We start from the raw sequence: 13801 nt of genomic DNA, 5'->3' as shown, positions 1-13801 counted from the left end.
CTGTGCACTGAGCTAGGTGCTGGGTAATGAGGATAGAAAACACTGCAAGTTCTGCTGACCTTGTGTCTTGCTTCATGGTATTCTATGCTTTATGTTCAAAAATATCTAAAATGAAGGACATGGTAGATTTCAAAGCAACTATATAGTAGTGGATTATGTTTACAAGGTAAACATAATTATTTTAAGTTTTCATTGGTGGAAAGGGACAGAAATTAGGAAGTTTTAGAATAAAGGTATCCTAAAACTAAAACCTATTCCACTTCAATGACTGAAATGAGTGGTGTCTGATGTTTTTATGACTAGCATTCTTTCTCCCCTTCTTCAGGCCATGGCAACTCTGTTCTTTTGGTGGGGTCTCTCCTTTGCTACAGACCTGGCATATGATACCAGCCTCACCAAATACAGTTGCTCAGGACCCATCTTAATCAAAGCTGGGCCAATCAGGACCTTTCTCTGGAATGTTAAACACTGAGACAGAGAAGATCTCTTTTCTCTGGGATCCCCAAAAGATAATGCTGTACACCTGGAGTTGTCTACCATACCTCTACCCCCTTCTACCTGGCATATGGAGGAAGTCAGCTTTTAACAGGAGAGGATGAGGCCAATGTACAGAAACAGAACCAGGATAGAGACATCTGATGAATTAGTGGAGGCCCTGAAATCTATCCCAACCATGGACTTCCAAGTCACATGACCCAATAAATGCTTCAGCTAGCTTGAGTTGCTTTTGGCACTTGCTACCAAGAGAGATCTGATTAATATAAACTCATACCATACATTTATAATTTAGTAACTCTCTCTCAACCTAAGCCAAATTCACATAGGGTAAAGGATAAGCAGTGCCTCATGGCCAGTTTCCTATGTCATACTCTTGCCATTAATGAAATAAATTAGCCATTCCTTGAAACATTAAAACAAGAAAACAACAGCCTTCAAGAGCATGAAATGATTCTTTACAACTCAACATATTTTTATTTTGTTTTTTATTATATTAAATATATTAGTAAACTCAATTCTCCTAGGTATGTGTTAATTCAACAATAAAAAGTTATAAATTCACAACAAATAAATAAAAAATCAGATTAAAAAACTGTTAGAAGCAAGAGATACATCTGACATTTTAGACTCTTCAAAGAGGGGGTTGTTTCTTTCTGTTTCCTTTAAATCATCCGTCTTCACGGGATGACTAAAACATAGGGTAAGGTCACAAAGCAGTAACTGGGACAGCTCTGTGTAAAACAAAATAATAGAAGACATTATATTGTAGCACATATGTCATAGGCAACTATTATTACTTTAAGGAGCTATTTCCTAATTCTTAATTTAGCTTTCTTTTAAGTGATCATTGCTCAAACCACAATTTAGATGTGCCCAATTCTGACTTAGAGTCAAATTTATATACTACAAAATAAGCATGATATAGAAACTTACTAGAAGGGCTCTTTAGCTCAAATTGTCAGTTATCTTACTAAATTGCAATTTGATTTATGCAAAGTTATGTATTTTTAAAATTACTATTTTTATCTGCTATACATGCACATAGTATAAAGAATCAAATAAGGCATGTTGCAAAAAATAGCAGTTCCTATTCTCCCAGAGGCAACCACTTTTAACTTTTTTGGAGCCCATTTTGTTTTTGTTGCTTTTGTGGTTCTCTTCTGTGTTTTTTTGTTTGTTTGTTTTGGGAGGGGTGGTATTTAACCTCCATATCTCTAAATGGCATGCATTTGTTTTTTTTCAATTTTAGGTATTATCTATTTGCTTCTGATCACAGAAGATTAAGATATAGCTCTTTTCACTTATACCCATTCCCCCACTGTACTTGAGGACCATTTTTCTTAGCTCAATATTTAATGTTTAAATTTTTCTTGATTATATATAATCTTTACAGCTGAGTCTTACATGATGTTTCCCTTCCTGCAAGCTACCACCCAACCACAGTTAATAATTGTTTCCTTTTTTTCACTGCTTAATTATCATGGATATATCCCAAATTTCTGCAGTTGGGTAAATCTCCTCTCAGTATAGTCAAGTGCCTTGACTATTCTATTGTTGAAAGCCTCTCCTCTCCTAGAGCCGTCTGATCAGCTCTAGTCTGGACTGACAGCTCTCTAGGACTGCTGTACAGCTCACATCTTGGGAACTCCCTTCACCATTATCCTAGGGTCTCCTTTCACCCCTCCCTTATGTGGAATATCTTTTTTCCAGACTCTCAGGTCTCTCTTTTTTTGGTCTACTCCTTTGTTTGGTGGAATGCAACCTAGGTAACTTCCTGAGGTGGGGAAATTTATGTCTGAAAATTTCTCTCTCTACACCAATGCTTAATAGATTGACTGGCTATAGAAATCTAGGTTGGACATCATGTTTCTTCAGATTTCCAAAGGCATTGCCGCATTTTCTTTTAGCTTCCAGTGTTTCTATGGAGAAATTTCATACAATTCTAATTCTTAATCATTGTTTCTCTTTAGAAGATTTAAGAATCTTTTTTTCTTCCAGTGTTCTGAAATTTCGTAGTATTGTTTTTTAGTATGGGTCTATTTTCAATCTACTGTGATGGGGTCTTTCATTGTAAAAAACCATATCCTTCAGCTCTGGAAAATTTTCTCAGATTATTTCTTTAATGACTTCCTCCCCATCCATTGTCTATGTTCTTTCTTTCTAGCACTCCTATTTATTGGATGTTGGACTTCCTTGTCTGTGTTTTTGCTCTACACTCGAATTTTCTTCATTTTATCTTTAAACCCTTCTCCAGAGTTTATTTCTATGTCACACTTTTAACTTTGTTCTCTAAATATTTTTTATAGTATCCTGTTCCTTTTTCATGAACATAGCATCTTCTCTTACTTCTCTGTGGATATTAATGATAGTTTCTTGGAGTTTAATCTGTTTCTTCCCTGTTGATTGAATCTATTTATTGGTTTTGTCTCTGCTTTTCACATTAGATGCTCTCCTCAAATATCTGTTTTCCATACTTGTCTGCTCGTATTTAAAACTATGGTACTAAAAAGACAATTGGAAGTTCTTTGCCCATGGTGGTCTATATTGTGGGGTGATCTGGTTGGGTATTTTGTTGGAGGAACCTCTGCTATCAGTATCTTTAGGTCTTTTCTCTTAGGCTGGTCAGACTCCTGAAAGAAAAATCTGCTTGAGGGTATAAATCTGGCTGCCAATGTCTTGTAGCCAAGTGGGTTTCCCCACTGCGGGTCTTGTAACTCAGTATGTAAACTTTGTCTTAAGACCCTTGTTTTTAGCACTACTCTTTCCCTCAACTTGTAGGACTTTAAATTTAAATCTCAGGTCTACCAGTGACTAGTTGTGTAACTCTGGGAAAGTTAGTTAACCTCTCTATATCTGTTTCTGTATCTGTAAATGCCAATGGTATTATTTCCTACCTCATAAGGTTGTTATGACGATTGAGTCCATTTATGTAGAGCTCTTGGAAGGGTATCTGGATTATGGTAAATGCTATAAGTGTTAGCTATTGATATTATTACTTTTGGGAGAAAGTGGGGGTCACAGTGTTCGTTTAATCTTCCCTGTTTACCAGAAGTCTACCTTCCTAGTCTAGCTCTACAAGTCTTGTATCTTCACTGCCTGCCCTACCCCACAACTTTTCAGAAACACATTGATCATATTTATTTTATTTTACTTCACGAAAGAATAATCCCCAAACCAGAACAGTTAGATAATAAAGTTTGAGAAGAATCTAAAGCTTCTCTAATTGTTTTACATGAGTGCAAGCATCCGGAACCAATTATTCATTTAATCAATGTTTTTCAAGAGCCTATTATATAAAGGCACTGTGTTAAGTGCTAGGAATACCCTTAAGGAGCTTACAGATGATCAGGGATAGGAAAAGTAAGTAGACATGCAATTACAATACAGTGTGATAGGTAATATGAAAAGGTAGAAGAGATGATATACTGGCTTAAAAAAAGTTTTCCACTCTAAGTAACCTTGACTAATAAGTAGCAGTTAACCTGGTAGGGTGGAGGTAGGGGTGCAACAGTAGGCATTGCAGGAGGAGATGCAGGTGTTAAGGCACAGGCACAAAAAAGAGGAAATGTGTAGATATGCAGATAGTTCAATGTGACTGGAACACAGAACGTGCAGGGAATAAAGAATGAGGTAACAGACTGGAGAGGTAGGCAGGGCCTGATCTCAAGGTCTTACAGCCCATTCTAGGAGGTCTGGACTTTATCCTGAGGACAATGGTGAGCCAACGAGCGTTTTCAGCAGATTTACATTTTAGAAACATAATCCTTGCCGTAGTGTTTAGATTGGTTTTGAGAGATGATGAATTAAGCAGAGCTAACCCGATTCCTTTATATCAGACTCCTGAGAGCCTCTCTTAATATGTACTGTGAATTTGTGAGAGAATTATATAGCATAAAGCCCTTCCCAAACTTATCTGATCATCAGTTGATGGACTCCATTTTTATTGCACACCATCTACTAACATCTTCTGAGACAGCAGTGTTCCCAGATCAAAGTCTGGGAAATGCTTGGGAGAACACATAGGAAAAGCATAACAGGCACCCACTATTTGGTGCCTAAGTAACAGCCACTCCCCTCTTCTTCCTGGGGGCACAACTTGATTGCACTTGAGGTGATTCTTTCCCCAGCACCAGCAGTAAGTCCTGACTGGTCCAAATTGGTCTGTTCCCCTTGGTGGTGGCTGCTGTAGGATACACATGTGGCACAAATCTGGCCAATGAAAGGAAAGGGGAAATGTGCTGGAGGGATCTGGAGAAAGGCTTATATAAGAGACACAGGCAGAGACAGTGTCTGTATATGGTCATGTCTGCAGGTAATGACCATGAGAAGTGACAAACAGAGTGAACATAACAGAGCAGAAATATGGAAAGAACCTAGTACCTGATAAAGTCTTTAAAACTCTGAGTTAGCTTGAGGGCTGCCCAACCTTGGATCTTCTTATTATCTTCCATATCGTATAAGCCATGTTAAATTGGTATTTTGTTACTTGTAGGAAGGTCTCATAACTGACACAGAGACTGTCTTCAAATACCAAAAGTTTTCATAAGAATAACCACTACATATTCAGTGGTTTTCATGGTTAGAAACAGGACCAATGGATGAAAGAAATAGGGAAAAAGATTTCAGCTAGTCCATGAAGAGGAATTGTCTAAGATGGAATAGATTGACTGGTGATATAGAGAGTTTCCCAACATAGGAAATGTTTGGTCAAGAATAGGTGAAATATTCAATCACGGAAATTTTACATGCCTGGGATAAAATTACAGAATATGTCTCTAAGGTGAGTGACTAAACATCATAACCTATAAGATCTAATCCTACTAGAACCATTAATTCACACAATCAAGCAAACTTACAAGTTTTGACTTGGAGGGAACTTTAGGGGCTTAGTAATGATTAATGGATTCAGGGATGAAAATTCAAGTCTGCTAACCTCCAGGTCAATGCTCAAACACAATGCATCTTCAGAGATCTAGTTCATATTACAGTGTAAGCATTTCTTAAGAAATAGAAAAATCCTAATTAGTAGGCAAAATTCAGTTACACCACAGCAGAAGCACAGGTTGACTCTACTATTTATTTTATAACAATGACATGCAAACATTTTAATTCAGTGATTCCATACTTACCTTTCATTTTCTTCAACTCCAAAGAAATTGTGTTAATATTTTTAATTATGGCTTCCACATTTAGCTTATGGTCGGTAACATTATTGTCAAACATCTGATTTTAAAAGAGAAACAAAAACAATGGATAAATCAGGAGTATTTATGTATACTTTAAAAATACTTAAATTTTCAGCATTTCTAAAAGGAAAAATCTGTTATTTCAGAACTAAAATATTTGTGAAATTATAGTCTCTTTAGAGAGACTATAATGGCTAGAATTCTAACATACGAAGGAATCAACTTAATATTTTTCCAACTGAAAACACCTGTAACTGGAATTCTTAGGATGAGGTGTCTTCTTTAATCAAACCATATCCACAAGATGGGGCCCTTACAATGGAAATGCAGATGTCCCCGTTTCAGAAAGCCTCAGCATTTATAAACTACCTTACAATTTAGCAATCTCATATAAGATCTTCTCTAATTTTGTTTATGTAAGTCAGCATCTTTTTCTAACTTATGCTTGAATGACAGGGTCCATACATGGTTTCTTTAAGTACATAGTAAAGCTTAAAATAAGATTTGATTATAATTCCTTGACTACAAAGATGGCAACATGGCCACTTCTATTTTAGCTTTGGGATTTAGGGCAACACACATTTTAATTTAGCTGAAATGTATAAATCAACGTGTTACTATGTTATATATAAAGTACATATATTTAGCCAATTGTGTCAGATATAAATATATAGAGATGTTTCTAGGTGCTTCACTAGAAACTAACCTTAGCCATTCAAATATCTCAAAATAACTTGAATAAACCACAATTAGTGCACACAGCTCCAGAAGGTGGACAGTTACGCGTGAGGCTGATTGCCCAAAAATTGAAAACAAACTAACCTTGAAATCAATTCCTTGCCTCTGCCTTTTCCTGAGTCGGGGGAATTTATCCCAGAGCCACTGTAAAGGAAATAAATTTTTTTCATCTCCAGACAATGAATAAACTACACTTCGCATCCACCTACAAGCCCCTAGGCACTGAAAATGGAATGGCAGCTATCTTACTTGGGTATGGCAAAGCCAAAGATCCAGGTTTGAGGAGAAAGGAAAGATGATAAAAAAAATAAAGGAGGTAGGGTGGGGATGGTGCAATTAAAGAACCCTAAAGATATGAAGGTAAAAATAAAATACAAGTAAAAACCAAGAGGCAAGTAGAAACTAAATGGATGGAGAAATGCCCAAGAAAGTTGACCCTCTCCACTCTGGGGTCTGGTTATCCAGGGCCCTCAGGTGCCCGTAGATGGGGTGGGGTCAGAGGCCAGAATGGCAAGGGGACCCCAGTGGACCAGAGCGAGACCAGCGCTGGTCAAGCCTTCCCCAGGGAGCTCGGTCAGGACATCACTCAGAGAAAGGAGAGGCTGGTCAAACAGTGCTTCCCCAGGAGGTGGGAAGTGGAGACCAGGCTCGGGGGCCAAGGGAATAGGGGGTCGGAGGCCACGATAGCACAGACTGAAGGCAGGAATGCAGCTTAGGCACTAACCCGGGGCCAGAGGCCAGGAGGCCAGGCCCTCCCCCTGAGGAGCGATTATTATCCCTTAAGTTTTCCTTCTAAAGGCCAAGTCCTCCTCCTCGGCGTGACACGCGTGAGGAGCCCCAGGCCTTAGGGGCCACAGTCTGGGGCCTGAAGATGGAGCCACAGGCAACCTCGAAGTTTCCGCAGTCCTCAGGCTCCCAAACCTGATCAGGACAACGCGAAAAGTGCTCAGCAGCCTTGACCACCGGCCCTGCCTGGAGCCACCCAGACAACCGCTCCTTCTCGACCCAACAGATGACGATGCCTTTGAGGAAACCGGGCTGTTAGCCACGGGCTAAGAAACCTGGCGACCCGCCCGGCTTGGCGGCTGAAGATGGAACCTGAGGCAGCCTGGACATGTCAACGGTCTTCACCTCCAGCCCACACACCAAAACTGGATTAAGATTATTTAAAATGTGGTAACCCTGGGCAGCCCACAACACTGACCCCGTCGGTACCCACCGCGCCACCGTCACCGAAGTTCTGGCTGCTAAGTGGGGAGACCCGGCAGTGGAAGTGAGACCGGGCTTCCTGATTGGCCAGTTTCTCCGCCTGGTGCATCCTGGGAGTTGTAGTCCCTGGCTGGGCCCCTGCAGAGAAGGTTCTAGATGCCAAGCAGGATGTGACTAGCACTACTGCGTGGGCAGAGAGGGAGGGTTGAAAGGCATTTTGCCACCTATGTGCCAGGCACCGGGCTAGGTGCTTTGCAGCCCTTGTTTGTGTTTAATTTTCACAGAATAGGATTGTGGTTAAGGTCAGACTCTGGACTGAAACTGCTTGGGCTTGAGTTCTACTCCGTCGCTGGTTTAGCTGTAGATGTCCTCAGCTATCTTATGAGGGTAATAATAGCTGCTTTCTGTCTTCTTTTGAAGGTTAAGTGAGATAATGCATCACATTGGGCTTGGCAGATGATGTGCCCCATAAATGTTAGCTATTATCATTCCTATAAATCTGTACAGATGAGCTGAGAGGTGTACACTGGCCTCTTGCCAAGTAGAGAAGTTGGGATTCAAGCCATCTCTGCTGGATTCCAAGAGGAATCGCTGTCAGGACACCCTCGGGAATTGCCTTAGACTTGATGACCTCCAGCATCAGGTTCCATACAAGTCTGCCTTCACTAAGTCTCCCTTATACCACTCATCAGCCTCTTCAACCAATCCCTTCCCAACAACCTCCAACACATAGTCTGTTTTTATTTTATATCCAATTACCTTCAGTTTAACACTAGAATTTGCTGTCTGATGCAGAGTTAGATAAATGAAGAGGGGCACAGGAGGACTGAGCTTCAGTCCTAAGGATAGCTAGCTATGTGATCTTGGAAAAGAGTAACTTCTTTTCTCTGAATCTCATTTTCCTTATGAGAGAGACAGGCCTGACCAGTGTTTTCTAAATTTCGCTCATTATTGGGCCACTGTTATGATTGGTTGCCCTTGCTGTGTACTACCTACATTATTACCTTAATGTTTTAAATTTACTTCCCTTTAACATTTAAATCTACTTAAAATTTTTTATATCATCGATGTGAATGAAATAAAATTTAAGCAGAAGGGAATGGGAAAAATAAAGACAATGAAAATAAAACAACATTTTAAATCATTTAGATATTTCTTGCTTCTCAATGGCTGTGATTCTGAAGACTGAAATTCTTTGTTAAAATGGGTTATTAAGTATTAGAGAAATGTTAAAGATAATCTAGTACAAACTGAGACTTTCTTCTTGATGTAGTCAGAAGAATTGAAAGAGTTGGATGGGGAATAACTCTAACAGTGTGACTACACATTGTTTAATGCCTCTGTACCATATAAAACATCACTCATATCCTTAGTGAGATACGTCCCACACGTTGCTGAACGTAGGATTAGCTGCTGTCCAATACACCATCCCTGTGTAAGATTTCTTCATGCTTGTGGAATCTAAAAAAAGAAAGCCAACAAATGTATAAAACGAAACAGAAACAGAGAACAAATTAGTGGTTACCAGTGGGGAAAGAGGAGGAGGGGTGGTGCAAGACAGGGGTAGGGGATTAAGAGATACAAACTACTATGCATAAAGTAAATAAGCAACAAGAATACAGCACAGAGAAATATAGCCATTACTTTGTAATAACTTAAGTTATTAATTGGAGTACAATCTATAACAGATCTGAATCACTACGTTGTACACCTGAAACTAATATAATATTGTAAATCAACTATACTTCAATTACAAAAAAAAGGCTTCTTCATACTCAACGGGCTTCAAAACTCACCTCAATCCTGGAAAGAGTCTTCCAGAATTAACCCTACCCAACTCTGCAATTTCCAACTAGTCTCTCTGCCAATGCTTCCTTCACTCACTATTTTAACTGTGGACACTTGCTAGTGTCTTGCATTTTCTTATTTCTGATTTGTGTACTGAGCGTTTTTTGATCTATTTCTCCAAGTGCTGAGTACGGGGGACAAAAAGAGGCACAGAAGTCCAGAGAATCAACATTCTTTTAGCATTCACTATATTATGCATTAAGTTAGAAGCGTTCATCTTCTGACAACTCTCTGAGGTAGCTGTTATCACCCTAGTTGTATAGAAAGTGAAACTTGAGCTCAGAGAGCTTAGCGCCTGCTCAGGGGCCACAAGAACCAGATTCAGTTCCAAGCACAGATCCTGTCTGTGAGACTCCAGAACCTTCTGTGCTTTTCGTTGTACCAAGTTGTCTGCCAGTCCAGGACACCATCTCTTGAAACGTGATGGGAACAAGTACACCACGGCTTTGAAATGATTTGAGCTTCACAGATTATTGAATTTGAACACACGCACACTAATATACAAAGGAGCATATAAATATGGAGTGACCAACATAGGTTGTGCAACAGTTATTCTCTGCATTAAGGATATCATTAACAAAACAAAAATAACTGCCACTACTGTTTTATACGAGCAGAGATAATTTAACATCAAAAAGGAAGGAAGACAGAAAAGGAAGGAAGACAGAAAAAGAAGGAAGATCATAATAATTTTGGAATAAGACTACCTTAACAAAAATCTTACTGGATGCGTCTCTTTTCCTCTCCTTCACTGATGCAGGCTAGTGAAAACGTCACCTCAGATCTGCATGATTCCGGATGTGTGTTTGGAAACTCCCCATAGATAACAGCAGGAGAAAAGAAGGTGTTTAAGAGAAGGAGGGTGAAAAAGGTAGGCGGGCCGAGATAACATTGAGGCTGAGAATTCTGAAAATCAAGTGACGATGGGGGCTGGGGCTGAGTAGGATGTGGTGTCTCTGGGGCCCCATTGTCCCCAAAACACTGAATCCATTCATTCGCAGGGTCCAGCAAGTGTTTGCAGGACCTGCTTCAGCTCAAATACCTTTGGACTAAGGGTCTGTTCACAGGATTTTTGATTAAATCTAAAGACCTTCTACCCATCCATAGTGCTGATCACTTCTTATGAGTAGGGTCAAACTACTGTACTTGGGAAAATATCATTAAGGAGCCTTTAAAAAAAAAAAAAGAATTAACTTTGTGTTTCTTCTAAATTAATGTCATAAGAGGGAAAAAGAGATCTGAAGTCAGAAAAAGATAGATTGTAATAATGTATTTTCCTCCATAAAAATGTCTTAGAACAATGACTACTTATTGTAGTGCTTTTCCTCCTCAAGTTACTATAGATTCTTTTTTTCCCTAAGAACATAAAACTTTAAAAGCATGATCTGCTACTTAAGGCTTGAGACTGTTATAGATGAGGCCCTAAAAAAATCTATCTTCCTACCAAATGTAAAATAGATAGCTAGTGGGAAGCAGCCGCATAGCACAGGGAGATCAGCTCTGTGCTTTGTGACCACCTAGAGGGGTGGGATAGGGAAGGTGGGAGGGTGGGATGCAAGAGGGAGGAGATATGGGGATATATGTATATGTATAGCTGATTCACTTTGTTATAAAGCAGAAACTAACACACCATTGTAAATCAATTATACTCCAATAAAGATGTTTAAAAAAAATCTATCTTCCTTAATAAGTTTGCAAATACAACACTTTACTGAAACCCAACACTGGTTGCTATTGTTGATTCTAATGTTAATCAAATAAAGGAGATTAAAAAGCTGGTAAATTCTCCCATAAAGAAAAAAGCTGTTAGAGAACAACAAGGTGATGAAGCATTTTATGGAGCTGAGTGTGAGTGCCTCAGTTAGTTTTATTACAAATTCTTGACATAAAGTCTTCATTTCCAGGAAAACAAATTGAGTAAATTATCTCACATCTTCCCCTTGTTCTCAGAGTTCCCATTCCCATCCTCCCACAGCTCATCGTAAATTACAAGTGCTGGTCTCTGTGCCTAGGGCTGGCTTCCTGCTGGAGCATCAACTCCCTTCTGAATATTGCTTTGTACAACTCCTGTGTACACAGATTTGGGAGGTAATGAGCATATGCTTGGATCATTCCCTGAGGCGCATGACCAGTGTCCTCGCTCATTAAAACAGCCAATGGATTGGGAGATTGGGATTGACATATATACACTAATATTATAAAATAGATAACTAATAAGAACCTGCTGTATAAAAAATAAGTAAAATAAAATTCAAAAATTCAAAAAAAAAAAAAAAGAAAAGAACAGCCAATGCTTTTGCCATAGCCAATCACATAAAGGAAGGAAGACAGCGCATGGCTTCTGCCTCTGGTCTGAAGTGGAAGCTGTCTTCTGTCTTCTATAAGCAGCTGAGATTACATTGGACCGAGTCATTTTCTTTTTCTCTGAAAGAAACACTTCTGAACTTTAGAAAGAGGTTATTAACAGAAATCCACATGGATCACTGCATTAACTAAAATATTTTGATTTCTAATTAAGAAATTACTTTATGTAAAAATCCTGCCATTTGTGACAGCAGGAATGGACCTTGAGGATATTATGCTAAGTGAAATGAGCATAATTCGCCTTTCAGACAGAGAAAGATGAATACCGTATTTTATCACTTATATGTGGAACCGAAAAACACTGAACTCACAGAAACAGAATGTAGAATGGTGGTTACCAGAGGCTGAGTGGTGGGGAAAATGGGAAAATTTGGTCAAGGGTACAAATTTTAAGTTATAAGATGAATAAGTTCCAAGGATGCAATGTACAGCATGGCACTCCAGTTAACAATACTGTATTGTATACTTGAAAGTTGCTAAGAGAGTAGAGCTTTACTGTTCTCCCCATCACAACAACAACATGGTAATTGGTAATTGTGTGAACTGAAGGGTGGATGAACTAACCTTATTGTGGTAAACATTTCACAATATAACCATGTATCAAATCATCACACTGTACACTTTAAACTTATGTTATATGTCAGTTACATCTCAGTAAAGCTGGGCAAAAAATAAAGTTCTGCGCCAACATTTCCCTCTGAAATAGGAAGCTACCCAAACAGAGTTGCCAATAAAATATGGGACATCCAGTTAAATCTGAATTGCAAGTAAGCGACAGATAATTTTGTTACTATAAATATGTCCTTACTATAAATATGTCCTGTTACTATAAATATTGTACGGCACATAATTATATTAAAAATTTGTTTATCTAAGAATCAAATTTAACTGGGAATTCTGTACTTTTATTTGCTAAATCTGGCAATCCTATGCCCAAAACACTTCAACCATGAGAAGAAAAGCAAACAGTCTGAAGGCTTGTAGATTCAGTAGGTATGGAAGCCAAGAAAATATTGAGGTTTTCCAACTTGATGTCTAAAATAATAAAATGCAGGCACTTACTGTGCCAGATTTTGGCTCCCTCCTTCCTTCAACATTCTTGTAACCCAAGAAAGAAGCTAGGTCTTTGAGAAAGCAGATGGATGAAAGCCGACAGTATTCAACATGGTGCTGTTTTTGACAGTTGCTTGCTATGCCTGTTTGCCTGAAAACTCTTTGCACTTGGCTTTTCAGAAAATGCCTTCATCCAGCAAGGCATATTCATGACACAAGTTGGGTTTATTTTCAGAGATCCATCTATCAGGGAAAACCTTCTCTGTCCCTAAATAAAATGTGTTTCTAATTCTATCATGTCAGCCCTCCATCTCCCAACAATACTTCCCATGTTTATTAAAGACATAGATCCTGATCAGGTGTTTCTCCCTCTAGGCATTGCCCCCAGTGCCCACACCTCACTCTCATCAGCCAGCCATGCAATGAAAAATGAGTGCCTTTATGAAAAAAAAAATGTATTATGTTCATGAAGTCAATTACAATAGAATCTAAGTGTGCCCTCACTTTTTTTAAAGGAAAAAAATGTATATGTGCATAAAAACAAGTTTGGAAGACTAAACACCAAAATGTTAGTGATTATCCCTGGGTAGTGAGATTTATGGGTGATTTCATTTTTTTACATCTATTTATTTAGCCTAGCTGTAACTTTAGTCCCAACCCATCTTCTCTATAGCTTAAACTCTCCAGGGCGTTTCTCACCATGGTAAAATATCAGTCACTTTGAGGCAGAGCTTCTCAGACTTTACAGTGTAGAAAAATTACTTAGGGAGCTAGTGAAAATGCAGGTTCCAAGGCTCACCCCAATGACTCTGGTTTAGTAAATCTACGTTGGGGCTCCCTAAATCTGCATTTTAAATCCCTTCTCTTCCATTTTAACCTAGGGGGACTATAGACCATATTTTGAC

At 38.9% G+C, this 13801-nt stretch overlaps 1 protein-coding gene across 1 annotated transcript; it reads right to left on the bottom strand.

Moving 5' to 3' along the window:
- Positions 1-1077: 1077 nt before the first annotated feature.
- On the bottom strand, positions 1078-6399 carry C4H5orf58 (chromosome 4 C5orf58 homolog). Its single transcript, XM_061188453.1, has 3 exons — positions 6391-6399; positions 5628-5721; positions 1078-1229 (listed from the first exon to the last, which is right to left on the bottom strand). Exons 1-3 carry the CDS (start codon positions 6397-6399, stop codon positions 1078-1080), a joined length of 255 nt encoding a protein of 84 aa, XP_061044436.1.
- Between the last annotated feature and the right edge of the window lie 7402 nt (positions 6400-13801).

The sequence above is a fragment of the Eubalaena glacialis genome, chromosome 4 (assembly GCF_028564815.1).
Source record: "Eubalaena glacialis isolate mEubGla1 chromosome 4, mEubGla1.1.hap2.+ XY, whole genome shotgun sequence".
Taxonomy (NCBI): Eukaryota; Metazoa; Chordata; class Mammalia; order Artiodactyla; family Balaenidae; genus Eubalaena; species Eubalaena glacialis.
The sequence above is the reverse complement of the archived record's forward strand: the minus strand, read 5'-3'. Positions and strand labels throughout refer to the sequence as shown.